The sequence below is a fragment of the Hyaena hyaena genome, unplaced genomic scaffold, assembly GCF_003009895.1.
Source record: "Hyaena hyaena isolate Hyena2069 unplaced genomic scaffold, ASM300989v1 scaffold_608, whole genome shotgun sequence".
Classification (NCBI taxonomy): domain Eukaryota; kingdom Metazoa; phylum Chordata; class Mammalia; order Carnivora; family Hyaenidae; genus Hyaena; species Hyaena hyaena.
Genome location: NW_024081243.1, coordinates 848,888 through 876,573, shown reverse-complemented (window position 1 = coordinate 876,573; position 27,686 = coordinate 848,888). Strand labels below are relative to the sequence as shown.

Here is a 27,686-nt window from a genome sequence, read left to right as displayed (position 1 = left end):
TTTAAGTTAAAAAAAATCAAATAAAGTAGAATTTATGAAACAAAAAGTTGAAGCCTCTCCCTTCCCCAACCCATTTCCCCAAAGTAGCCATTGCTAACAGATGGGCATATATTCTTCCAAATATGTTCAAATCATATCCAATATCCAATTGGATATATTTATATATTTTATATATTTATATATTTTTAAAATATATTTTCACAAGTGGGATTCATCCTGAGCATACTAAGGCAAATCACATTTTTCATTTATCAGTGTGGGATCATTTTTCTGTCTGCACATATAGATTTTCTGTATTACTTTTATGGGTTGCACTGTATTCAAAGAGGTTTTCTGGTCAAAGAGGAATCGAGAGTGAAGTTAGGTAAACTGAAAATCCAGGGCGAAATGAAGGATGGACAAAACATACTGGCAGAAATGAGCCCTCTGTAGAAGTGACCCATGGGACTGTTTGAAATACGTGGCTCAAGAATTTCTGAAACACCCCACATCTAATCCCAGCCTAACTGAACTGTATTATAATTATCTGTTTATGTGTCTGTCTCTCTGCCAGACTGCCAACTTCTTGAAGTCAGGGACTGTATCCATTTGTGTGTGCCAGTCTGGTGCCTGGGATCCAGTAGGCATTCAGTAAATGTTGGCTGCATTGAATGCGTGAGCAGCAGAAAGGCACACCTGAGTATGATCAGGACCAAGAAAGCATAAACTAAATGGATCACAATATACTCTGTCCAGGAAGAAAGACTTACTAAATAAGGGGAAGAATCTCAACAGCTTTAGAAAAACCATCTACCTCACCACTAACGTGACCTGAATTTCCAGCACAGGCATGAAGTCACGCTGTCATAAATTTGGGTTTCTGTGAGAATGTTAGGAAATCAGCCAACAGGAGGTGTATCATTATTGCTTCTGCACAAATGTTAATCAAGTTTATTTTCCTTAAATTTCAAAATCCAAAGTAAGCGTGTTCTTTGTGGCCGATGTTTATCAGTATGTGATTAACCAATCTGAAATGAAATCAGATTATGCTCAATTGTGCCATTCTTCGTCAACAAAGTTTTAAAAATCAATATTCATCTTTTATTCAAGGTTGTTTTGCTTCTTCAACTAAATACTATAATTATCATCTGTTTTCCTTCTTATGAAGCCTTCATAAGAAGCCTTCCTTCTTATGCATTTCATCTAAAGCTGTAAATCTACGTTTGTTGTAAGCAAAACACCAGGAAAGGACCACGATGGTACAGTCTGTCAGCGAGCCCTCTACCCTGAGGACAGCACGCCTAAGGTCAGAGAAAAACACTGCACAGCAAATCAATCTCAGCCACCAGCTAACAGAGGGATAACGTGATCACAGTTAATACACCAACCACAAAATAACAGGAATGCAAAGGAAACAATAAGCCAAAAGTACACAAGTAAATGTTCTTATTTCCTAAGAATCACTGGTGCAATGGCACAAAGAATTGTAAACATGATTAAGCTGGCATATTTCCCTCTGCCCATCAGAAACAAGTTGGCTTGTTTCCTGGGTGGTGAATACAATTGCAAAGAATAAACAAGGCTTTGCTTAAACATCCGAGCAGGAAATGTAACTGAAGATAGTATGAATTTCAGAGTTGGAAGTTTGGGGATGTACTTAAAAGGAAATCAGGGGCCGCAGGATTTGGTGCAGAGAAAACTACACTTTATGTGGAAGCGATGTCAAGGTTTCGAATTCTAATGTCACTATAGTATCATAAGCAGGACAGCAGAACTATACCCCTGCCTCAAACAACTCCAGTTGCAGGACTTTGAGCATCAGAAATTCCTCCACGGTATTCCCTGGTGCTATTACTTTCATTCTGAATACAAAGTACCTTCAAGGAACATCGAACATAAAGACTACAGACCAAAAATTCCAGAGCATATGGGGAGTATTGATGTCACAATGTGTTTGGAAGTTGAGCTTTTCAAAGGCCACTGTGATTAAATAACAATTCTACTTTTGTGACATCAAAAGCTGAACTCCTATGAAACACTTTTTGGCAGGACAAGGAGAGCTCTTTCTCTCCAAAATTCAGAGAATAGTTAGGAGAATATGCTTCTGGGCTGGTTAATGTAGACTAGTGATGTCCAGATCAAGGGGATGGGTTTCCTTCTGCATGAACAGCAAGCCAAGCCATCTCCCATGCAGTCTGTGTCCGACTTTGTCAGTTCTGATACCATATTTCACTGGTTCTTAGACCAAAAAAATTTTTTTTTCAGTTTTAACATCTCTGAACTTGCACCTACCCTCTGTCACCACCATCCACCTCTGTAATGAGGCTGCTGTGCACAGTCTCAGAATAGTATTCCTGTGGAGAATTCAAGAGAAGAGCCTTCCACACAGTGAACTTAGAGCAGTGGCAGAACCAGGGACTGACTCTGGTGGATATGGAAGAAGTGCCCATTTCTCCCCAATATGTAAAAGAAAGGTAATCCTGAGACAGGGAGAGATCAACATCCTGTTATTACAAAGAATGGGGCTTCAAACCCCCCTGCTTAAATGTTAAAGGTGAAAGCTGGAGCTTCAAGATTTGTCGACAATGGGTAACAGGGATAACAGAACAGAATAGAAGGTGGAGCTCGAGAGCATAGGCTCTGGTCCCTTCCACAATGAAGGTTTCCATCTCGGGTGGCTGATGCTGGCCAAGCCCTCAAGGGAGGCTCAGGGACCTCCCTCCCCTCACACCTGGAGAAGGCAGACCACCGTTCAGGTGGTCTTGGTCCAAGTTCAGGGTGACCTTGGTCCAGATTTCAGACAATTGGTGGTCATCACTAGCCCTGTGACCTTGGACTGATTACTAATTTCCCTAGGCCTCCATTTTCTCAACTGTAAACTAGAAGGAACCGGAATAATCCACTGAAGTATTACCTGTTGTTACAAACTCATTGGGTTACCATCAAGATTAAATGTGTCAAGTACTAGAAAACGGCATACATGCTAAGTGCTCAATAAGCGTTAGCTAAGATTTTACCGTTAATTTCTGAAGCTCTTAAGAGCTTGCCACGTATCAGGCTCTGAACAGACCTCAGGTATGGCTAGGTAGGTCACTGCCCTTTAGAAGCTGGGTTCTATTACTACCTCTTCCTGGTGCACCTCTTGCAGACAGAATAATTCTTGATCAGCTGTGGATCGGGCAGCAGTGTACTGAACAAGGTCTTCTTACGACCCACTTTTTTTTTTTTTTAGCCCTTGCTTCTGTGCCTTGTAAAGGAAGATTTGTCTTTCTTGCATGCATTTATTTGCACTCTCTACTTTTCTCTGACTCTGGACCTCAGTAAATAATTATTGAAGGAATTAATGAATGAATCATTAACTTTCATATCTCCCCCTTTTCATCATCACTGCTTTAATTTGGGTTTCCCTAGAAACAGACCCTGAGACCGGGATTCCAGTGCAAATGATTTACTTGGGAGGTGATCCGAGGAAGCATGAAGAGAGGGATGCGGAAGGGAGGTGGGGAGGAGATGGCAGCCACTGAGGGTAGCTTGATCAGCCTGGAGAAGTCCGGAAGCCAGCACAGAACAGACATCTCAGAGATGCCCCTTTGAGGTGTGTGAGGGCTGCTAGCCCAAATCCTTCTTGCCTTCGGCAGAAGGCAGCTGGGAGCTGAGGATGGGTGAGGGTGTTTCTCCAGCCCTTCAGACCTGCACGGCCAGCGGATAAAGAAAACCCTGGTTATCACAGAAAGCGCTCAGGCAAATAAATGCAAGAAAGGCACTTGGAAATCAGGCTTGGTTGCAAGGAAGCGGTTAAGGACCACCTTCACCTGGTGGATCACCTTAACCTTAACTTCTGCTACAGAATCACCCTTCTGCAACCCGAGCAGAGACTGTAGTCAGTGCAGGCCTGAGGAGAGCAAGACAGAATAGCATTTCTCATGCTGGGAAGTGTGCCTCACCAGGAAGACTCTTCAGAGCTGTGAAATAAAGTCTTGCCTTTGCTACAGCGGACTACAATGGAACCAGAAAAAAGAATAAAGTAGAATTGGTTGTTTGGTTTTTCATACAATAGTTAGTATCATTGTATGGGTTTGTTTTTTTTTTTTTTTTTTACTTGAGTGTAGTTGACACACGGCGTCCCATTACTTTCAGGTGTACAACATAGTCATTCAGCTTCTCTCTACCTTATGCTATGGTCGCCACAGTGTAACTACCATCTGTCGCCAAACAACACTGTTAAGATACCACTGAGTATATTCCCCATGCTGTGCCTTTTATCTTGTGACTTAGTCACCTCATAACTGGAAGCCTGTATCTCCCACTCCCTTTCCCTTTGGTAGCCATCAGTTTTCTGTATTTATAGGTAAAATAAATTACGTTTCTTTGCGCTGATACTGCAGAATGTCCAAGATACATAGTTTGGTCTTTTAAAAAAATCAGACCAGCATTTAAAAAAATGAAAAAGTAATAAGCAAATCTATCCAAATATACGCATATGTATTTATACAGACACATATTTTCTTTTCTTTTTTTTTTACTTTTTTACTTTAAAAAATTTTTTTTAACTTTTATTTATTCTTAAGAGAGAGAGACAGAGACAGAGGATGAACAGGGAAGGGGCAGAGAGAGAGGCACACACACAGAATCCGAAGCAGGCTCCAGGCTCTGAGCTGTCAGCATAGAGCCTGGTGCAGGGCTCGAGCTCATAAACCACGAGATCATGACCTGAGCTGAAGTCGGACGCTTAACTGACTGAGCAACCCAGGCGCCCCTTTAGACACATATTTTCAAAGGATTAAATGGACATTTGTCATTTTGGCTTCCTATAATCCAAATCCAAAAATCCATGGAAATTGAAGGGGAAGGAATGTTCCCTCTGCATGTCCCCGATTGCTGGGATGTGGCTAAGGATTCTCTAGGTCAGAACTTTGACTCTTAAGAAGGACCTAAAAGCATGGCAGCACGAGAGGACTCCCAACTGTGGCTGCAGGATAGTTCAGGGCACCCAAAGCATGGGGCAGTCGACCCAAAGGGAGCTGCACTCCACACAGAGCTGTGTCTGTGGCTCTTTTGGCTGTGCCTTATGTCACTCATCCCTTGGTTCCTCCCTGAGCCTGTGTTCCCAGCCCTCAGTGGATTCTGTGAGCGATTCATAAACTCCTTTTCTGTGTTTCTTTCGGTGATGGAGAGCACTGATCGATATGGAAAGGGCTTCAGCAGAAATTGGGAAAAGTGGCTACCTCTGGGGACGGGGGACAACAGACTCTGGATGGAATAGAGACATTTTTCAACACAAACTGTTTTCTGTTGTATGCTTATTTGAATCATGTATATTTATTACTTTTTTCAAATAAAAAATACGTTTTTTTTTTTAAAGTAATCTCTATGCCCAACATGGGGCTCGAACTCATGACTCCAAGATCAAGAGTCACATGCTCTACCGACTGAGCCAGGCAGTTGTCCCTCAAATTTAAAATATTGTAAAGGAGTGTTTTTTTTTTAAGGATTTCAGTACATTCTTTATTTTATTTTATTTTTTACAAATAGTTTATTGTCAAGTTGGTTTCCATATAACACCCAGTGCTCATCCCCTCAAGTGCCCTCCTCCATGCCCATCTCCCCCCTCCCCCCCCATACCCATCAGTCATCAGTTTGTTCTCAGAGTTGAAGAGTCTCTCATGGTTTGCCTCCCTCCCTCTCCCCCACCATTTCTCCCCTTCTTCCCCTTGTTCCTCCGTCAAGTTCCTCCTAATCCTCCTACACGTGCAAACATATGATATTTGTCCTTCTCTGCCTGACTTATTTCGCTCAGCATAACACCCTCGAGGTCCATCCATGTTGCTACACATGGCCAGATTTCATTGTTTCTCATTGCCATGTAGTATTCCATGGTATAGATAAACCACATCTTCTTGATCCATTCGTCCATTGATGGACACTTAGGCTCTTTCCGTGTTTTAGCTATTGTGGAGAGTGCTGGTATGAACATTGGGGTATATGTGCTCCTATGCCTCAGCATTTCTGTATCCCTTGGGTAAATTCCTAGCGGTGCTATTGCTGGGTCCTAGGGGAGTTCTGTTGTTAGTTTCCTGAGGAACCTCCACACTGTTTTCCAGAGGAGCTGTACCCATTTACATTCCCACCAACAGTGTAGGAGGGTGCCCTTTTCTCCACATCCTCGCCAGCATCTAGAGTTCTCTGATTTGCTCATTTTAGCCACTCTGACTGGCGTGAGGTGGTATCTCAGTGTGGTTTTGATTTGTATTTCCCTGATGAGGAGGGACGCCGAGCATCGTTTCATGTGTCTGTTGGCCATCTGGATGTCCTCTTTGGAGAAGTGTCTGTTCGTATCTTCTGCCCATTTCTTCACTGGGTTGTTTGTTTTTCGGGTGTGGGGTTTGGTGAGCTTAAAGGAGTGTTTTTTAAATAATTTACTTCTCACCGTGCCCCAAGAGAGCAGCATCTGGACAAGAAGACTCTGGTTCCAGTTCCAGTCACAGGCAGAGGATGAAAGGTTAAGTATTACCCTCCCTTCTGCTCAGGCACTCTTACCAGGGAGAGAATCTTAGCCTGGAGTGTTTTGTCTAGAATTCAGGGGGGTCTGTGACCTAGAATTGGGGAGGGAGGGAGGAACAGGGAAAGGAGGTAGCAAAGCTTAGTAGCATCTGCAATATCTGTGATGTTTTCACCAACAGATATCTTAGAACTCTTCTAGTTTTTAAACAAGTATTTTCTTTTATTAATTTTTTAAATGTTTATGTTAGAGAGAGACAGAAAGACAGAGACAGAGAGAGAGAGAGTGAGCAGGGGAGGGGCAGAGAGAGAGGGAGACACAGGATCCGAAACAGGTTCCAGGCTCTGAGCTGGCTGTCAGCAGAGCCTGACGCGGGGCTCAAACCCATGAGCAGTGAGATCATGACCTGAGCCGAGGTTGGACGCTTAACCGAGTGAGCCATCCGGACGCCCCTTCATATTTTATCTTATACATTTAAAAGTTTTATTCAGGGGCGCCTGGGTGGCTCAGTCGGTTAAGCATTGACCTCAGCTCAGGTCACGATCTCATGGCTGCCAGCACAGAACCTGGAGCCTGTTTCAGATTCTGTGTCATTCTCTCTCTGTGCCCCTCCCATGCTCTATCTCTCCTTCAAAAATAAATAAACATTAAAAAATAAAATGAAATAAAATGAATAAGTAAAATAAGTAATCATAACTTTTTAAATATTAAAAAATACATAATATATTAGATGGTTATAAGGTCTAATATAGCATGAATATCTAAAATATCATCTCAGGGGCGCTTGGGTGGCTCAGTCGGTTAAGCATCTGACTTTGGTTCAGGTCATGATCCCACGGTTCGTGGGTTCGAGCCCTGCATCAGGCTTTGTGCTGACAGCCAGCTCAGAGCCTGGAGCCTGTTTCAGATTCTGTGTCTCCCTCTCTCTCTGACCTTCCCCTGCTCACACTCGCTCACTCTCTCTCTCTCTCTCAGAAATAATTTTTTTTAATTTTTAAAAAGCTTTATTCTGAGAAGAGATTTCTTCATCTTTCACTTCCTCATCCTGTTCCTTGCTTTACCTATTATCTCTCTCTCGTTTAGAAATTAAAGTTTTATTTATTAAAAAAATAAAAATACCCTCAACATGGGGCTCAAACTCACTAACCTGAGGGGCACCTGAGTCAGTCAGTTTTGCATCCCACTCTTGATTTTAGCTTAGGTCATGATCCCACGTTGGTGAGATAGAGTCCCCATCAGGCTCTGCGCTGCCAGTGTGGAGCCTGCTTGGGATTCTCTCCTCTCTTTACCCCTCCCCCTGCTCATACTCTTCTCTCTCTCTCTCTCTCTGCCTCTCTCTCAAAATAAATAAATAAACACTTTTTAAAAAACCTCACCAATCTGCGATCAAGAGTAGCATGCTTTATCAATTGAGCCAGCCAGACACACCCCTGGCCTTTTCTCTCTCCTTAATTCTCTTACCTATAAAATGGAAAGAGTATCCTGTCTGTTTTCATACACACATGTAAGCTATCCACTTTTAACCTGTTGAAAGAAAGTCAAACCAATACAAATGGTAGTCTACAGTTTGCTGCTTGAGGATATGAATATGTCATCTTTTTTGCATTTCTACAGAAAATGAGATCAGAGCTAGCTGACAGCAAGAAGTCTGAGGCCCCACCCTGGATAGCCAGAAGTTTGTATCGCTTCACGAAACACGTGGCCTTAGATTAATCCCTGATACCCAGCAAGCCTGGTTGATTTCACCTGAAGATGGGGAGAACCAGTCCACCTACTTTATAGGCTCACACTGGTGAGGTAATAATAATCGCTAAAAATGACTAAGCTCACAGCGCCTGGCCCATAGTAAGAAATCAGTAACAGTGTTGCCCCTGGGGAAAAAGATGTGATGTGGCCAAAGGGAGACTTGATTTCCACTATATTGTAGATAGTATACTATATATTATTATTACATCCAAAAAACCATTGACACAGGAAACACACAGGTCTGATGTAACTAATCAACATCCTAGATGATCAATCTTAATTTATTTACTCCTTTATGTTCTCTGGGTGAAAACTTAATCTAATCTGCAAACACAAATCAAAAGATAATACTTCCCACACTGCACTATGTTAAAGAAGCATATGCTCCAATTTAATTTAACAAGAGGGATCGAAATTTACTTGCTATGGCTGTTCTTTCATTCCCCAGCAAGCTCTTATTTATAGAATGTTAAGTTTCTCCCGTACATAAATTTGTACCACCTCCACTCCCACCCTCAAGGAACCTATGGAGGTGTGGGTGGGAGAGAGAATGAGATCTAGAGGAAATCTTAATTCTGGAATCAAAATAAATATCTTCCCAATACCCGGGGAAAAGTCTGGGAAGGCTTCCTTCGGTTAAAAACTAGACATTAAAAATATATATTAGTAAAGAGAATAAAAGCACTAGTATGCATTCCAGAACTACAGAGGATGGAAAGTCAATCTGCCCGTTAACTCGTCAGTAACTACGAATCTTAGGGAGAAGGTCTGTATTTTTCAACCAACATGAGACTTATCCTGTCCTTAAACATTAAGCACACATGGAAAAGAAATACAAGTAGTGCAAAAGGCAGTGCTGTAAGCTGAGTTCAAGGGTGTGCGTGGCAGAGACGTAAAGAAAAGAGAGCATAATTCTTCCAGTTGTTTGATTCATCCAACAAATCGGGTGTGCTTCCTGTCCGTGGGTGACTGTGATGACAGCAACCAAAGCTGTTGCGAACAGGAGGGGTCCCTGCCCTACAGGAGTTCACAGGCCACGGGGTTTAAACAGCAAAAATTTACTCTCAAATGAATGTTCAAGAAGGATGGCAAGCAGAAAGGCACCATCTTAAGAATCGAGTTTTTTAAATGGCCAACACCATGAGGAGGCTGTGGGAAAAATTCAGACTATGATATCTATAACAGAAACAAACAAAAATCTTGACTGTTTTTTCAGTAAGTAAATTGCAAACGGAGGGGAAAAAAAGAGAGGGAGAGACATCTATAAATTGAAAGAGACTGTAAACTGGTACAGCCCCTCTGGAAAACAGTGTGGAGGTTCCTCAGGAAACTAACAATAGAATTCCCCTCGGACCCAGCAATAGCACTGCTAGGAATTTACCCAAGGGATACAGAAATGCTGAGGCATAGGAGCACATGTACCCCAATGTTCATAGCAGCACTCTCCACAATAGCTAAAACATGGAAAGAGCCTAAGTGTCCATCAACGGACGAATGGATCAAGAAGATGTGGTTTATCTATACGATGGAATACTACATGGCAATGAGAAACAATGAAATCTGGCCATGTGTCGCAACATGGATGGACCTTGAGGGTGTTATGCTGAGCGAAATAAGTCAGGCAGAGAGTGACAAATATCATATGTTTGCACGTATAGGAGGATTAGGAGGAACTTGATGGAGGAACAAGGGGGAGAAGAAGGGCGGAAATGGTGGGGAAAAAGGAGAGAGGCAAACCATGAGAGACTCTTGAATGCTGACAAAAACTGAGGACTCATGGATGGGGGGGGGGGGGGGGATGGGCATGGAGGAGGGCACTTTGGGGATGAGCACTGAGTGTTATGTGGAAACTAATTTGACAATAAACTATTTGTAAAAAAAAAAAAAAAAAGAAAAAGAAAGAGACTTAAAAGGCATGATGACCAATCATAACGTATGGACCTCGTTTATGTCATAATTGCAACAAAAGATTACTTAAAATTATGAAATTTGTAAGAAAACTGGAAATCTGAACTCTGGGTATTTGATGGTGTTAGCGAATTATTGTTAATATTTTAGGTAATGGTAGTTAAGTTACTTATGGATGACAAAATTTTATGCCCGGGACTTGCTTTAGAAAAATAGGAGGGCAGGGGCGCCTGGGTGGCTTAGTCGGTTAAGCGTCCGACTTTCGCTTAGGTCATGATCTCGCGGTTCGTGGGTTCGAGCCCCGCGTCGGGCTCTGTGCTGACTGCCAGCTCAGAGCCTGGAGCCTGTTTCAGTCTGTGACTCCCTCTCTCTCTGACCCTCCCCTACTCACGCTGTCTCTCTCTCTCTCTGTCTCCTAGAAATAAATAAACATTAAAAAGAAAAGAAAAGAAAAATAGGAGGGCAGAGTAGAATGGGATGTAGAGGAAACAGGATTAGCCTTGGATTGATTTTATTGGGGTTGCATATATGGGTTCTGTGCTTCCATTGAAAACCCCTCATATTAAGGTTTGATGATTTTTTAATTAGCAGGAAAGACTCAGAAAAGATCGCAAAGGCAATGAAAAGTGTGCAGTTCACTGGCTAGTGAGAAGCTCAAATTCTACCTGAAAATCTCATTCTAGTGAGTAAATAACCTTCTGCTGTGCTCCTTCTCTTCTATTTATATGGTATGGGCTGGACCACTCTTCTCATTTTCTAGAATTTCTTTCCCTTGGATCTTCTGATTCCTTTTTTTAAAGCTATTTTTTAATGTTTATTTATTTTTGAGAGACACAGAGTATGAGTGGAGGAGGGGCAGAGAAAGAGGCAGACACAGAATCCAAAGCAGGCTCCATGCTCTGAGCTGTCAGCCCAGAGCCCGACACAGGGTTTGAACTCACGAACCATGAGATCATGACTTGAGCTGAAGTCGGACGCTTAACCAACTGAGCCACCCAGGCGCCTCTTCTGATTCTTTTTCTAGGCATGGGGAGCCATTGGCCCTGGTCTGCCTGTTCTCAGGAGTGTCCTTCTCCTGGCCAGCTAGCTTATATTTACAAACATGTGCCCACGGCCAGGACACAATCCTTTGGGAGACTTCTGCACCTTGACCTCATTAGCCTGAGGCTCCCAGTCACGGAACTGCACCTCCAGCTACCAGTCAGCATGCACATGCAGGCCCTAGGTGTGAGTTCACCCAGGAAGGGACAGGGAGTCTAGAAGACATGGAGGGGACAGCAGCTCACTTTCTGACAAGAGACTTCCAAAGAGGTGAAGGAAATAGGATGCTTGGGAATATAATGATGAGACTAACAATAGGTAGTCCTGTTATTGTTGGGGTAGTGAAAGAGGCAAATCGATTTTCATTCATTTTTTTTCTCAAGGGTTAGATTGTTTTAGTATTACTGCCGATTTGGGTTCTGGATTTCATGGATATGAGTGCTTTGAAATTTTTAGTTGAAATATAATGAATAGTGTTATGATTATTGATATAATAGTAATCAGGTTGATGTATCTAGTTGTGGCATGTCATTTATTGAGAGGTTTAAACTCCCAGTCTTTAATTTAAAAGGTTAATGCTTGTTTAGCTTCTTAATGATTTTTGATCAGTTTTCCTAATATGTTAGTGGAACCAGTTCCCAGTGTGGGATCTTGTCAAGAAAATGTTCAAAACCTAAAGCAATCTGGAACTATTGAGATGCCACAAAATATGTGACACTGGTCTCCCCTTTCTCTGGAAGTTTCTCTCCCTGGGATAGCCATTTCCATATTTCTTCATCTCTTCTGTCGCCTAGGTCTGTACCATCATTTCTATATTCCAAGTTCTCCACAAGTTGGCACCTAAGTCTGTCCTGGGCAAGAACATATGGGCAGAAATAGCAATGAGAGAGCATTTGGGTCCCATCAAATTTGTAAGGGTTTTTTTCAGTGATAATGCCCAATGTCAGTGAAGGTGTTGGGAAAGAGACATTGTACCTACTTCTGAAAGCAATTCGTCAGCTGGTATTTAAAGCTTTGAAAACGTGCATCTCATTTGCTATAGTAATTCTACTTCTGGGAATTTGTCCTATGGGAATTAACTATGCACAAATTTATGTATGAGAATGTTCCTGATGGAACTATTGCAAAAAAATGTGAACAACTTAAATAGCCAACGACGAAGGACCGATTAACTCATGTTAAAGCCACAGAGTGGAATACTACAGAGATATTAAAATTATGTCTTAGCAAAATGTTTAATACGTGGGAAAAGAGTTGCTCTGCATTATATGGCAAAGCAGATTACAAAACAGTATATAATAATGTCAACCTTGTCAATGGGTAGAAGGAACATATGCTAACGCAGTCATGATTTCTGAGTTAGGAGGATTATGCACAATTTTAAATAACCCCCTGCTTTCCCCAAAATTTCTTCATCGATTACTTTTTGTATCAGAAAAAAACAAACCTTTTATAAACAAAAGCAAGGAAACAAGTAAAGAGCAGGAAAAGAAAGTAATTTGGAGGCGGGGGTGGGGGGGACTCCTGGATGGCTCAGTTGTTGCATCATGGGACTCTCGATCTTGGGGTTGTGAGTTCAAGCCCCACCTTGAGTGTAGAGATTATGTAAAAATAAAATCTTTAAAAAAATAAAAAGAGGGGTACCTGGGTGACTCAGTCAATTAAGTGTCTAACTTTGACTCAGGTCATGATCTCATGGTCCATGAGTTCGAACCTCACCGTTGGGCTCTATGCTGACCACTCGGCACCTGGAGCCTATTTCAGATTCTATGTCTCTCTCTCTGCCTCTCCTTTGCTCATGCTCTGTCTCTCTCTCTCAAAAATAATATAAAAAAACATTAAAAAATGTTTTTAAATTTTTTGCCCTCTTCTGTCAGGTGGAAGGAGCATGGTTATAATAACAATTATGATCGTAATAACACTAGCAAGCATGCATGGAGTGCTTTCCTCTGGCCAGTCTTGTCCCCACCACCCCCTGATGAAGTAGATGGTCGACTCCTGTCAAAGATGGGCAACTCCGTGGGGCGCCTGGGGGGCTCAGTTGGTTGGGCGTCCGACTTCAGCTCAGGTCGTGATCTCACGGCTCGTGGGTTCGAGCCCCGCGACAGGCTCTGTGCTGACAGCTAGCTCAGAGCCTGGAGCCTGTTTCAGATTCTGTATCTCCCTCTCTTCTGACCCTCCCCTGCTCATGCGCGCGTGCGCGCGCTCTCGCTCTCTCTCTCTCAGAAATAAGTAAAACATAAAAATTTTTTTTTTTTAATTTTAAAAAGATGGGCAACTCCAGCTTGCAGAGAGGTTTTCCAACTTGCCTGTGGACACACAGCTGACTGATTAGCCAGGCTTCTAACTCGATCTGATTCTAGAACGCACACTGCCGCAAAGACACTCGGCCCGCAAAACCCAGAAAGGAGTTCTATATTGTGCTATAATACCATGCGCTGGGGAGACCCAAGTCCACCCAGACCGGAATCCTGTCTCTGGAAAAATCTCCAGGCAGTAGGGGACATTTACCTACCCATCACAGCAATGCCTCCAGAAATTTGTTCTTTATTAGTTCTTTATTTTGTTCTTTATTTCACCTCTATTGGAATGAAAAGTTTCTTAAATTTTCTAACGTGGTTGTCAGGGAGTTCTTTGGGTGCGCTTTTGCTTTATACTTTTTCTCTCTAGCTGCCTTCTTTGAGAATCTTGGACCACCCAAGCCATGTCCATTATCCATTCTTCATTACTAGGTATAATGCCTGGTTTCCAGAAGGCAGTTACGCATGCCCCTTGGTTGAATGAAGGAATGTAAGCTGCATCAGGGCAGGGATCATGTCCATGCTGGTAAGCATTATATCCTTGGCATTTAGATGGTGCCCAATATAGAAAATCTTAAGGTAGGTTTGCTGGCTAACTCATGAATTAATTCTATCCCCTTGGGTCTTATCTCCTCTCACTCTTTTAGGACCAGAGAATTACTTTTATTCTATCTAAATTAGAGCATCAGTTCTTACCGCCTCGGTCCTACCTTAATTGCTTTACTTATAGGTTCTTGGTGTCTTTCTTTTTTAAAAATTTTTTAATGTTTTATTTATTTCTGAGAGAGAGAGAGACAGCGTGAGCAGGGGTGGGTCAGAGAGAGAGGGAGACACCATTAGAAACAGGCTCCAGGCTCTGAGCTGGCTGTCAGCACAGAGCCCAACGCGGGGCTCAAACCCACAAACTGTGAGATCATGACCGGAGCCGAAGTCGGACGCTCAGTCGACTGAGCCACCCAGGCGCCCCTCTTTGTATCTTTCTTAAAGCGCTGAGATCAGATTTACAATCAGTGGCGCTGGCAGGATTCACCATGAATGTGCAGCAAGGGACTGTCAAGTACTTGGTTTGATTTCTGTATCTCAAAGCTCCTTCTTGCTAAACTAAACTTCACCACCCTCTCCCAGCAAAACTGCTAGTTCTGCTAACTGGGCCACTTGCCAGAGAGCCAAGACTCTGTCTTTATCCCCCCGCTCTTGTCTAGGGCCAAGGCCCAGTGAGTGGAGCTCTAAAGACTGGCCAAGGCTTTCTATTAATACCAGTTCCTACCAGCATCGCAGACCCCACCCTCCCGCCTTCAGCCAGAGCCTCCACCTCCCAAGGCAGCTTGCAAGACTGTGCCTCTGGAAAGTGCGAGGCAGTTCCTGGCTTGATGTTCTTCAACTAGTGCCCTGGGCAAAAAGTACAGGTCCAAGTTCAAAGCTGCCATCCTTCTTCTGAGGTCTCGGGTAAGAAAAATGGCTTTAAATGAGTTCCCCTGATTAAGTCTTGAGCCCATTGCAGGTTCTCTGAGAAGGTGGGTCAATGATCCAGGCTCCAAAGACGACTGTGTTAGCAGTTTCAACGCAGCTTGTTTTATTATTTTTTTTTATGTTTGTTTATTATTGAGACAGAGAGAAACAGAGCATGAGAGGGGGAAGGGCAGAGAGAGAGGGAGACACAGAATCTGAAGCAGGCTCCAGGCTCTGAGCTGTCAGCCCAGAGCCCGACATGGGGCTCAAACCCACAAACTGTGAGATCATGTCCTGAGCCGAAGTCGGACCCTTAACTTACTGAGCTACCTAGGCGCCCCCTTGTTTTTAAATGTCCATGTGAAAGGCCAGTTAAACGATATGGTTGTCTGGTCCAGAGGAAGAAATTCAAAGAGAATTACTGAGAAGCCAGGGGAGCAGTGTCTCTTTGGGGAACCGGGTGGGGGTCAAGTCAGACAATCTCATACCAATTATTCAACAGATATAGCGGTATTATAGATGTATAGAAATATGACCAAACACATATATTTGACAGGAGTAAAACAAACACACAGAAAAATATTCACATAAGAAGTGTACATCGCTTGATTAATATTTATAAATTAGAACCCAAGCCAGGAAATAAACCCTTACTAGCACCTCAGGACCCCCCAATTTTGCCTAGTTTTGAACTTTAAAAAAAGGAATCATGTAATATGCAGTCTTTTGGCTCTGTTTTTGTTCAATACTGTTTGTGATAGTCATTGATGCTATTTGGTATGCCAGTAATTTGTTGATTTTTATTGATGTATATAGTATTTCATGTTGTGATCATACCATGACTTATTAATTTATGAGTTCCACACTTGATGGTTATTCGATTGCCAATTTAGGACATGATAAATAGCACTGCTTATGAACATCCTAATCCATGCCTTTTGGTGAACATAGGTTCACTGTTGAGTACATATTTAGCAGTGGAATTGCTGGGTAAATACTGCCAACCAGGTTGTCAAAGTGTTGTCCCAATTTACGTTCTGCCAGCAGCTCAGGCTAGTTGTGTAGCTCTGCGTTTTTAGTACAGTGGTTAGGAGCACAGGCGCTGAAAACAAACTCCTCCCAGTTCTGTGGCCCTGGACCTGTTAGCTAGCCTTCAAGAGCCTCAATTTTCAAATCTGTATAATGGGTGTATGATTACATACGCTGACTTCATAGGACAAAATGAGAACGGACTCGAGTGGGAAATGGCTTAGTATTGTGCCTGACATATAATGGGTCCTCAGTCATAAGTAATCACCTACTGATTAGTACCCTAGCTTTACCCCCCGAAGAGAGAGGGTCTGTGTGCGAGGGAGGCAGCAGTGGAGGGAACAAAAGGCTGGTTCTTTCTTGATGGAACTCTGCTCAGCATTTTTGCAGTTGTTATTTTGTCTTTACCAGAGCCAACCTAGAAGGTACCAAGGCGGGGCACTCAGACAGAAAGCTGGACCCAGGAGTGGAGCAGATGGGCTTCAGATGAGTAGGGAGACCTCAAGAAACCCAGGCTGGAAAGAACTTTCCACCTGCATACCTGGGAAGTACCTATCAAAACCAAACCAAACCAAACCAAATGGCCAACAAAACAATACAGATTCCCCTGTAAGGTGATCGCAGCGTTCCCGGTTCTTATCCAATGGGCGATGCTTCGCAGACCTCTGTCCTGCAAATTTCCAGAAGTCTGGACGAAACTGAAATCAGTTCCTCTCACCCCTTTGCCCCTTGCAGTCCTTCCTTTCCCTGCCGGCTTAACTCCAGCTCTCAGCACTTAACGCTAATACCTTTGGGCAGGCTCCACCGCGGAGTTTAACTAGCTGCCAAGTTAAATAACGCAGAGGATCCTAAGCCGTCTTCCCAGGGAGTCAGAGATCGACATCACCCGAACTAGGCAGGGCCACTCACCAAAACGCCTTTTAACTTCACATGTATGTATGTATGTATGTATGTATGTATGTATGTGTGTGTGTAATATACGTGTATATATATTTCCATATATCTATACATATCAATTGTTCTTTATAAATGACTGTCTCCTTTGGGTTGCACACCAAAACCGCGTGACAGAGGAAAACGACTGCCTTCCCCCACCGCGCCTCGCGAAATGACACGTCCGCTGACAAATTGCTGCGCGAGGGTATTGGATCTGATTCCTAATTAAATGGCATTTCTAACTGAAGGGTTGTCGATAGCAGTGAATATATATACATATACACATACATATATACACAATGTTCATACATAACGCATATATATGTTTAAATCTGTATATAATTAAATATGTATGTTTAAATATGTACATAATTGTTACATACAGATTTAAACATATAGATTTAATTTGTGATTATATATGCATCCAGTAGTCAGAGAGAAGAGCGCACTAAACTTGAGTGGGCAGAGACTGCAGATCTGCTCTTTGGGGAGAATCCTTCTGGCCTAGGAGCGCGTTTTTGCAGATTTCCAAATAGGCAGCTAATGTCCTCTGATGTGATTGCAGAAGAGGCTGGGAGGATTCTGGAAAGCATGGTAGGTTTGCACCACCGCCCCACTCTCCCCTTGGCCGCAAAGCCGGCCGCCCTTGGCTTTCTAAGCGCCTCTCGCGTTTAAGGGTGAATACCAGGCTGTGGGCGCCTTGAGGTTTGCAAACCGGTCCCTGGATGCAACGGGTGCTGCAAAACCGCCGCCGGGTGCAGTGGGAAGGGCGCTCGGCCACCCCGGCTGTGGGCGCCGCAGCCTCCCCGAGGACGCCGGCAGATGCAGACGGTCTGGCCCATCTGTGCCTGGAGGCCCGGGCCCGACGCTGTGCTCGAGCGCTGCGTGCGGGTATCCGGAGCCCGAGCTCTCCGTGCGCGCCCGGCCTCGCCCGGCCGGGTATCTGGGGCTCTTTGTCTTCCGGCCGCACTAATCTGCAAACCGCGCGCACCGAAGGCGGAGGCCCCTGAGCCTTGGGCAAGCCCGCTTCTGGCAAGCCATTCCGAGTGTTTTCAATAAAATGCTTCCTGGAGGGAGGGGGAAGAAGAGGCTCGCAGAAAAATTTCGCTTCAGAAGTTCATCTATTTTCAGCGGTTAAACGTGGCACCGTGTAAATCAGATCCTAAGTATCCCTTTAGAAAGAAGCAAAGAAGGAAAGGAAGGAGACGCCTTAAGGCCTTAAGTTTGGTTGGGGGGTTTTGTATTGTTTTCCAAACAACTTAGGCAGGAGCGGAGGAGCGAGGGGCAAACCTCACACCTGCCCGGTGGGTGTTTCCCCAAACCCAGCAGCCTCAGCTCGCCTTCCACCCCCGAGCAGCTCAGCTCCCTGGGGAGAGGGCAAGACGAAGTATTAAGTGTTGCAACCTAATACTCATGAGACAAAATAGTAATAATATTGAAAATAATAGTGTCTTTCCTCATCTAGAACCGACAGAGACAAGCCACCTGGGCTGGAACTATAACACCTTTTTTGTAGTAGAAACGTTTGCCTTTCCCTTCGGCGATGCCAGAAGTCGTGCAAACTATGAGCTTTTGCTCAAGGAAGGGATTTTCCTCTGAGGTTGTCTACACGCCGGGCAGGCGTCTGCTAAGTAATCTGCCCTAAAGCGAAGGCGATTTCTGGCATTCAACGACAACAACAACAAAAATAATTTAGACAAAAGTCATCATTACAGTGTTCGGGTTAGTGACCATAAAAAGGCCAGAGGGAGGGGGCACGAGAGGAGAGGCTCTAGCAGCGCCAGTCATATTTAATATGCTTCCCACAAGAGAAACCCTTGCAAAATCAATAGACAGCCGCCAGCTGTGCTTAAACCTGCGATTTCAATTAAAACATTGCGCTCCGGTCCTTGGGGTTGAGCCTGGATCCCCCATCAGTGGTGTGCGAGTGGCTTGGCACGGGTGCGGCGCCCCACGGCCGCTGATCCCCGGGGTCGCGCCGTGGGTCAGGCCCGGCGGAGCCGAAGCAGCGCCCGGCCTTGGCACCCTGCTCTGCAGCGTGGGAAGGGCACAGGCCGCGGAGGGGCGTCGGGCTTCATTCTGGCAGGGTTTCCCCACCACGGCCGAGGTGTCGAGGACCAAGCGCGGGCCAGATGGGCCGAGGCAAAAAGCGTCTGGCTTTGGGCTGCGGCGCCCGAGGAAGATGGGCCGGGGCTGAGTCCTCGGGGCGGAGGAAGCCCCCCGCGGTGGGTCCAGGCCTGGCAGACCAAGGGCGATGGGTTGCCGTCCGTGCCGTCCAGTGAGGGCGGGCGCCCTGGGCCTGCGCCCCCGAGGAGAGCGAAGCCTCGGAAGAGGGCTTCTGGGGCGGAGCGCGCGCGAGGCCTACTGAGCCTCGCTTGGCCAAGACCGCGTGCCTCCCCGTAAGGTGGCTTGCTTGGTCAAGTTGCTGACCCAAGGCACCTGCACCCCCAGAGGGGAGCTTTTGTACCCGTCTGGATTGGGGGGGAGAGAGAGAGAGAGGATTTCTCCTATATCCGTCACTACAAACTTGGCCCGCTTCTACCCTTGCTTTAAAGGACAAGACTTCTTGAGAGCAGGGAGCTTTGTAAAACTTTATTTTCCATAGATGGATTCACATCCCCGAAACATCTGCTTCTCCCCGGAGCCTCCTGTTGCCCTTCATGCGGAGTTATTTTGGATTCCCCCCCTCTCACGGAAAACGTGGAGGTAGAAAAAAGTTACCCTTAGTCTCTCCGAACTCCGCCATCAACTTCATAAAACTGTCAAATTTTAATTCCTGTGGTTGTCCTTCTTTGTGTGTGTGTGTGTTTTTAAACATTTCAGCCTCAAAAAAAAAAATCACTGCAAATGAGAATGAATTTGAAGTGTTGGGGGGCAGCGAATGGAAATCTCAGCCCTCCCTCCACCAAGTGCCATGCTTCCCTAGTCCTCTTTTATTCTGCCTGAAATCATCTCGTTTACAGAAAATATTTGTTTGCACTATTAGTTGGTACTGGAGTTAATTACTCAATGTGTTAACGTGAAGTAATATGTATAAAAGTAGGATCAGTGTTTATTGTGTGGGTGAGCTGTTGAGCGGTGCTTGAATAAACTGCAATTAGGGTTAGATAGAGATTAATTAACATGTGAGTGGCAAGGTGTAAAATAGTCTGCAACCCTCCACTTCAATATAATCTGCGGGCGAGGGAAGGAGAAGTTTGTGGAAGCTAATTAAATACTTTTCTAAAAGCCAGTGTATTCACCCAACATTTGGAAAGAGAGGCACATTAGGGGCAACTTGTTTTTACCCAAATGTTTTCTTTCTGTGGAGGTAGCACTCCTTTGTGATGCCGGGGAGAGCGAGATGGCTTGTGCAGTTACAAAAAGTGCTAGGGATAGCAAGGCCGGTTCACGGCAAAGCCTTTGGAATGGAGCTTTCAAACCAGCAGATCTTTCGTGCTGCCGAGATCAACAATTACCCAATTTGGAAAGGGGGTCGGGGTGCGGTGCCGGTGACTGAAGGAGACACGGAGCAAAGTCGGTATTGAAATTTCGGGTGTTGAGCCCCTGCGGGTGTATTGATACTGTTTCAATGTCGGGGTGAGTTGTTGGTTTGTTTCCTGTTTTGGGGGGTGGGGGTTCATTTGTGTTGCTTGCACATTAGCACAGGGATGGGGGGAGGGTGGGTCTGGAATCCCACCTCTTTGAACATCTAAATTCAATGGGTTGTGTATGGAAATATTTTTCAGGCGAGCAAGGTTTTTCCTAGCTTGGAAATCTGGAAGTTTGGGGAGAAGGGTTCCCTGGGGAATAGACTCCTGCCTGCTGAATTTAGGGGAAGTGGAAGCAGTTCCCCAGCGTGACAGGGTGAGAAAAATCCACCCACTGATGTCACCCTCCAGGCCACTTTCCCTCAGACATCTCTTTGTTCCCTCCCCTTGCTTTCCAAGTGCACTTTTCTGTTCCCTTACCTGCCAGGTCAATATCCGGTCTGAAATTGCACGTCAGAGGGGCAGTGGGGAGGAGAGGGAAGTTCTGAAGGGGAAAAGGAATGCTTTGCCTACAATTAGAACTAGACCTTTCCCCATTTTTTCCCGGATGGTTTTCTGGGATGCTTTGCAGCTGAGAGGCCTCAGGCAGGAGACTCAGTTTCTCAAGCCCTGTTGCTGAGCGAAAAAGGAAAGGGTTTGCTTTCAGTAGCATTTTTTGGGCTCCACAAGCTCATGTATCTTTGGAGATGAAATTCACTATCAAACCCTCAACCCTGTTTGCTCATATTATACCCACCGTAATCCTCTTAAACTGTGGTTGCGGCTACAAAGCTCGTGGTCTTGCAAAAGCCGGCTGGCAAGATATAATTGTCCCGCAAACAAAACCGTCCCAAAGTTTTTAAAAACCCCTGCACCCCCCCTCCTCCTCCCTAAACCTAATTCTCTCGCTCGCTCTCTTGCTAGCCGCGCCCCTCCCCCATAAAAACCCTCAGCCTCGACCACTTTTGTTGTCGCCAAGAGCACCCGGCCTGTTGAAAGTGCTGGAGCGTCTTTGAGCAGTTTGTTGTGATACGCAGGTGGAATGGTCTGCAAACAGATGAATTCAGCCCCTCCAAACCGAGCGTGGAGCGCGCCGCTTTTGTGCGCCAGGCACAAAACGCTGAATTCCTCCGAACTTACTTGGGGCCTGTCTAGAAAAGGGCCTTTTCTTCCCTCTGCTTGTACCTCTGGCCACACTAAGTCTCTGCCCGCCCCCCTTCAAGCCCCCTCCCTCTCCCCTCTGATAATCCTTCTCTTTATTTTAGAAAAACACAAAACCCGGTTCCACGCGGTGCTTTAGTGGCTAAAAGTGAAAGAGCTGCCTTGGCAGAATTCAGCTCTATGAATCACTTCGGAAAATTGGTTCGACTGAATGGCCTTAGGAGGAAAAACGTTTTAATAGGATCCAGGGGAGGTTCTGCTGTTTCAATCTGCTCCTTAAACAGGTGGAGATTGGACCTTCTCAATTATACAAACAGTAAGTACCCATCAGCAGGGAGAGCTGCCCTCCGAATCCTCCCCGCACGGAGCCCTAAACCAGCAGCAGAGGCGGGCTTTGCCTCAGAAACCCGATCACAAATCAGCGATTCTGATCGATTAGGTTCTCAAGCAGTCCTCCAGCCTGCTGTGCAGTCTCTCCCCCAGCCGCAGGCGAGGAGTCGGCCAGAGGGGGAGAGGCGCCCCCGCCGGGCGCCGAGGCCCCCGGGATCTGGGCGCGCGGCCTGGCTCTTCCGGGCGCTTCAGGGTCGTCCTTAGGCGGCGGGAGCTCCCTCCCGACCTCCGACGCCAGCCAAGGCGAGCTCGTTGTTTTTGCATAAATTAATATTTCCCCATTAACAAGTTCCCCCCCTCCAAATGCGGCGCCCGCGTCCATGCGCCACATCCTAATGAGGTAATTATCATTTGCGCGTGTTCGGGGCTGGCGCCGGCTCCGTGGGTAAATGGCAGTTTATTAGCACCATGCCCAGCTCGGCTGCAGAGGGCTAAGGGATAGTTCAGCGACTAGACGGACACCCAGGGGCCCTTTGGGGCGGCGCGTGCGGGACCCTCTGCCCTCCCCGCGTCCCTCAAACCTATAGGCCCCCAAAGTTGTGAATCACGCACAGAACTCTGCCTGGGTTTGGGCTCCCCCCACCTTCTTTCCACCGGGAAAACCATCACGATTCCTCCCCCTCCCCCTCCCGTCTCTTCCCTCCTTCCCGATTCGCGAACCGCTCGCACTTTCCCGAGGGGAGCTCGGGCGCCAGTTGCCTCCTTTTAAAGTTTGAGGGGCGGTGGCGGCGGCGGCCGGCAGGCGCGGGGGAACACAGGGGCCGCTACGGGAGCCGCGCCGCCGCCCATGTCATTCCACTTCAAGTGACTTCATGTGATGTCAGCTGAATGTAAAAGACAGTGATCTCACGCGGAGGGGAAGATGTTTGCCATCAAAATGTGACAGAGGAGACACGCTGCATGGCTCGGAACGCATCTCCTTGGCGGTGGGGGAAAGAGGTAAATGCGAGGGGGCTCTCCTGGCCTTCTAACTTTGCCCCTTCACTGTCCAGCTCCCCGCACGCGTGGCGGAGGCCAGGGTCCAGGGAACGGCTCAGGGGGGGTTAATTTGAGGCTCTTTTCTTTCTTTCTTTTTTTCCTCTCTCTCCTTTTCCTTTGTAAACCCTCCCCCGTCTTCCCCCTTTCAAAGTCTCAGGGCAGGGGCTGGTGGGTTCCTTTGCGCGCCGGGTTAATGGGAGGTAATTTGGTACCCTTGGGTGCACTTTGTTCTGCCCCTGTTCATTTGAATGCAAATGGGTGACCTGGACCCGACAAGGTGCTTATTAAATTGCGGTTTCCCTCCCTGCCTTTTCCGGAATGCAGACTTAGAGGAGAGAGGCTGCGCCCCGGCCCAGTCCGGCACCGCAAAGCTCGGCTCGGCGCGCCATGGCCAGCTCGGCTTCCCTGGAGACCATGGTGCCCCCGGCCTGCCCGCGCGCTGGAGCGTCGCCGGCCACTTCCAAGACGCTGGCCTTCTCCATCGAGCGCATCATGGCTAAGACGTCGGAGCCCCGTGCGCCCTTTGAGCCCCGGCCGGGGACGCTGGAGGCAGACGGCGGCCAGGGCAAGAAATTGCTCAACCTTTGCTCGCCGCTGCCCTGTATGATCCCCCTCCAGCCCCTAGGCTACGAGGTGCCGTCCAAGACGCTGCTCAGTTACTCCGAGCTCTGGAAAAGCAGCCTCCGGGCGGGCGGCGGTGGAGGAGGAGGAGGAGGAGGCGGCGGCGGCGGCGGCGGTGGCGGGGGGGCCCCGGTGTGCGGCGCCAGCGGCTTGTGCAAAACCAACTGTGGCGTGTGCTGCAAGGCCGATCTGGGCCTGGCGCCGTCTGCGCTGCCGGCGGGCAGGGTCATCAAGCCGCAGGTCATCAACCAGGCGGTGGGGCTGCCGGCCAGCGGCTCGCTCTACTACTTCAACTACCTGGACTCTGCCGCGTACCCGCCGTCTGAGCTCCTCGGAGGCCACCTCTTCCCGTCCGGCCTCCTCAATGCACAGGCCCCCGCCGCCCTGGCTGCGCACCCCAAACTCTTTTTGCTGGAGAACGCCAAGTTGGCCGGCCTGGCCGCGGACAAGTTCCCCCACCCGGCCCCCTATGCCCATAAGGAGCGCTTGCCCGCGCCTCTGGAGCAAGTGCTGAAGGAGAACTCGGCCCTGACCGCCGAGCGCGGCGGCGTCAAGGGCCACGGCAAGCTGCCCGGGGGCTCTGCGGACGGCAAGCCCAAAAACTTCACCTGCGAGGTGTGCGGCAAGGTGAGGCCCCGGGTCCGCGGGGGCTGGGAGGGATGAGCGGGGACGGCTGCTTGCCTGAGGCAGCCTGGACCGCCCCTTTCTCAAGTTTAGAAGCTCCCCGGTAGCTATCTACGCCTCACGTTGAGGGCCCAGTTGGGCCTCAGTTTCCCATTCTCTAAAATGGGGATGTCGTCGTCAGCGGCCACGCGAGATGCGTGAGCAGTGGGTTGGGAAGCGCTTGGCAAAATGAACAGGGCTCTGGTTGGTTTCTGAAGGGAGTGTTGGTTGGGGGGATGTAGGTTCTGGCCTCCCCAGTCTGATTCTAGACCCTCTCGGACGGACACACCACAAGGCCCCTCGTGTCCTTCCGTAGGTGTTTAATGCTCACTATAACCTCACCCGCCACATGCCGGTCCACACCGGAGCCAGACCGTTCGTGTGCAAAGTCTGCGGCAAAGGCTTCCGCCAGGCCAGCACGCTCTGCAGACACAAAATTATCCACACCCAGGTACGTGGCCCCCGGGTCGAGCTCGGCCCGTGCACAACACGCCGTGCCTGAGCTACGGTGTTGGGGAGAGGATGGCAAGGGATCCCCTTCCCCCGCCCGGGGAGCCCGTGTCCCCTCAAGGTGCCTCCCCCCAGGTGGCCTCCCCTGGCCGGGGCCTTGGCCTCATTGTGCGCGCGCCCCTTTCCGCAGGAAAAGCCGCATAAATGCAACCAGTGCGGCAAAGCCTTCAACCGCAGTTCCACGCTCAACACGCACATCCGCATCCACGCGGGCTACAAGCCCTTCGTCTGCGAGTTTTGCGGCAAAGGCTTTCACCAAAAAGGTAATGTGCGGGGCGAGGCCCTCTCCTCACCTCACCTCCTGACTCGGCGGGTCACCGCTAGCGGGAAGGCAAAGAAGGATCCGGAGAGAGGGAGCGTGAGAGCTGCAAGCGCAGGCGCAGCATTTCTTTGGAATCGGGTTGTGCCCGGTTTGGGTGGAAGCTCTCCGGGCCGGGTTAGTAGACCTCGCTGGATTCAGGCCGGTTGCACGGGGAGGCTCCGAATTCGGGAGGTGGGGAGGAGGGAAGGGGCAGAGGGAAAGGAAGGAGGCTAAAGAAAGGCTACCGCTCCATAGAAAAAGCTTGCCTTTGTAGCCGGGACACCCCTTTCAAATGAAAAAAAAAAAAAAAAATTCGAGGCAAACTCCACCTCCTGGGAATAACGAGACCGGGAGAAACCATTCCCGTCCCCAGCACCTCCAGGCCCGGCGCCCCGCTTGGGTTTTTCAAGGCACTTCTGGATCTCCGGGTGGTAGCTTGGGGGGGAGGGGGGGCAGAGGGAGTAACTTTTAAACGGAGAAGAGAAACAGAAATGAGGGCCGAAGCCCGGGTTCGTGCGAATTGCTTCCAGCGAGGCGGCAGCCAGGAGAAGGACCCGATGCGCTCTGGGCTGCGCGAAAGTTTCCGGGCGCGCGGAGCACAGCGGGAGGGACGCTGCGCGGGCCCGTGCGCCGGGCGGGGCAGGGGCGCGGGGCGGCTGCGCGGGCCTCGGCCCTGCATCCTGTGGCGGAGAGCCTCCGGCTTGACGCAGACGAAGTTTGACAACTTCTTCACTCGGAGAGGTCGCGCCCGCCTAGCCAAGCGTCGCCTTCTTTGCGCGGGCACCTGAGCCAACCCCCGGGACGCCCGGCACCCCCCTCCCCCTGCATCCCACTACATCCCCACCCCCCCTCCTTTTTTTGTTTTTGGTCTCCCGTAGGGAACTACAAGAATCACAAGCTGACCCACAGCGGCGAGAAGCAGTACAAATGCACCATCTGCAACAAGGCCTTCCACCAGGTCTACAACCTGACCTTCCACATGCACACCCACAACGACAAGAAGCCTTTCACGTGCGCCACTTGCGGCAAAGGGTTTTGCAGAAACTTTGACTTAAAGAAACACGTGCGCAAACTCCACGATAGCGTGGGGCCTGCCGCCCCCTCCACAAAGGACCTGACTCGGACAGTGCAGAGCTGAGAGCTACTGCCTCGCCCTCCCGTCCAGCCCCGTCCAGCCCCCCCCCCAAACAGATCACACGTATAAACTTATTTCTAAAATTAAAAGAAAATAAAAACTATAGCAGAGAGGCTAAAATCTATTTATCGAAACCAGCATATTTTTTGGAAAGCTAAACGTTTCCTCGATGACTGGCAGCAAACGCGTGGCTCCCACCTTTGTGTATTCGGGAAACTTATTTAAACCCAATGCGCTGAAACGTATTTCCTTCCAGGCCTCCGCTTCTCCTCCGGCCGCGGGTGTTCACCCCAGCCTGTCACGTGAGCGCCCCGGAAGAGCGCGGCGCCCCCAGCCGTCTTTATACAGCCATGTAAATCCTCCTGTAAGAGCGAACTCGGAATATATACGTATCTAACTCAATAAACAGAATCACTAGTGCGCGTTTTCTTTCCCCCATTCCCCTCGCCGCTAGGTCAGCTCAGCAACCCAAAAGAATGAGAAGGAAATAGGCGTTTATAGCATTTCCCTGCCCAAATGCTTCTTCCTTTGGGGCGCTGGGACCAGTGTGAGGCCAAACCGGTGTTCCTGCGGTACTTGCTTGTTAAGACCCCCCCCCCGCGCTTCCCCGGCCCCCCCATCGGGATCCAGGGAGCAAAGGTCTACGTCGGCCTGCACGTGGTGCCAAGTTTTTATTTGGTGACTCTAACGACGCTTGGGATTCTGGGTGTTGCCTTACTTGGGTGAGAAATTTTTTTTTAAAAAAAGGGGGGCAGGAGGAGGAGGGGTTAAAAGTCGCTGGGTGTTTGGGGAGCTGGTTTGGGTGCATCTTTCAGCAAATTGCCTTGCCCGCGAAGGTAAACGGCCAGGGCACCGCCCCGCTGGGGAGCGTCGGAGCATGTCCCCTTTTTTGGGAGACCTGACGGGCGGGGGGGGGGAGTCTTCCTGCCAGTTTTTTTCCTGGAGACACGAGCGGGAGGCCGAGGGTGCCCAGCCCAGCCCGAGCGCTCCCCGGCCGGGGCTGTGGGTCCGGGTCCAGCCTCCGGGTGCGGCGCGCCCTGCCGCGGGAGGGCGCACCCGGACCCCCGGAGCTCGCGGCCGCCGCCTCCCGCGCCCCGATCACCGCGCAGTTAGCCCGTTTTCTGAATAGCTATCTCCGCCGCCGAGCGCGCTGATGAAATGATCTCACGCTTGCTTCCTAAGTAATGACCCAAATTAAGAGAGAAAACAGAGACCCTTCAAACAGCATTACATTAATCATCTAATCATTCCCAGGAGGGGGTCGGCCGCCGCCGCCCCGTTTGATCCGAATCTGGATAATCAAGAGCTCAGATTACTGGCTCGGCGCGCCGGACCTCCCCCCACTCCGCACACACACTCTTAATATTCGCGCCGAGATGCAGCCCACGTCTTCTGGAACAATATTCCCCAGCGTGGGGAGGCAGTGCGGCGCGGGGCCGGGGAGCGCGCTTCCACGCAGCCTCGCCATTGCAAGGGGTAGGGGCGGCGGCAGCTGGGCGCTGGTCCCACGCGGATTTCCACTGCGAGTGGA

At 48.3% G+C, this 27,686-nt stretch overlaps 1 protein-coding gene across 2 annotated transcripts; it reads left to right on the top strand.

The window, feature by feature from the left end:
* The first annotated feature begins 21,826 nt into the window (after window positions 1–21,826).
* Window positions 21,827–26,557, top strand: FEZF2 (FEZ family zinc finger 2). Of its 2 annotated transcripts, XM_039257258.1 has the most exons (6): window positions 21,827–21,873; window positions 22,772–22,886; window positions 23,250–24,173; window positions 24,526–24,660; window positions 24,850–24,982; window positions 25,899–26,557. In XM_039257258.1, the coding sequence occupies exons 3-6, from the start codon at window positions 23,313–23,315 to the stop codon at window positions 26,156–26,158; spliced, it is 1,389 nt and encodes a 462-aa protein (XP_039113189.1). In that variant the 5' UTR covers window positions 21,827–21,873; window positions 22,772–22,886; window positions 23,250–23,312; the 3' UTR covers window positions 26,159–26,557. The 2 variants fall into 2 exon arrangements, with proteins under 2 accessions (XP_039113189.1, XP_039113188.1); XM_039257257.1 differs by lacking the exon at window positions 21,827–21,873 and having other exon boundaries at window positions 22,678–22,886.
* The last annotated feature ends 1,129 nt before the right edge of the window (window positions 26,558–27,686 follow it).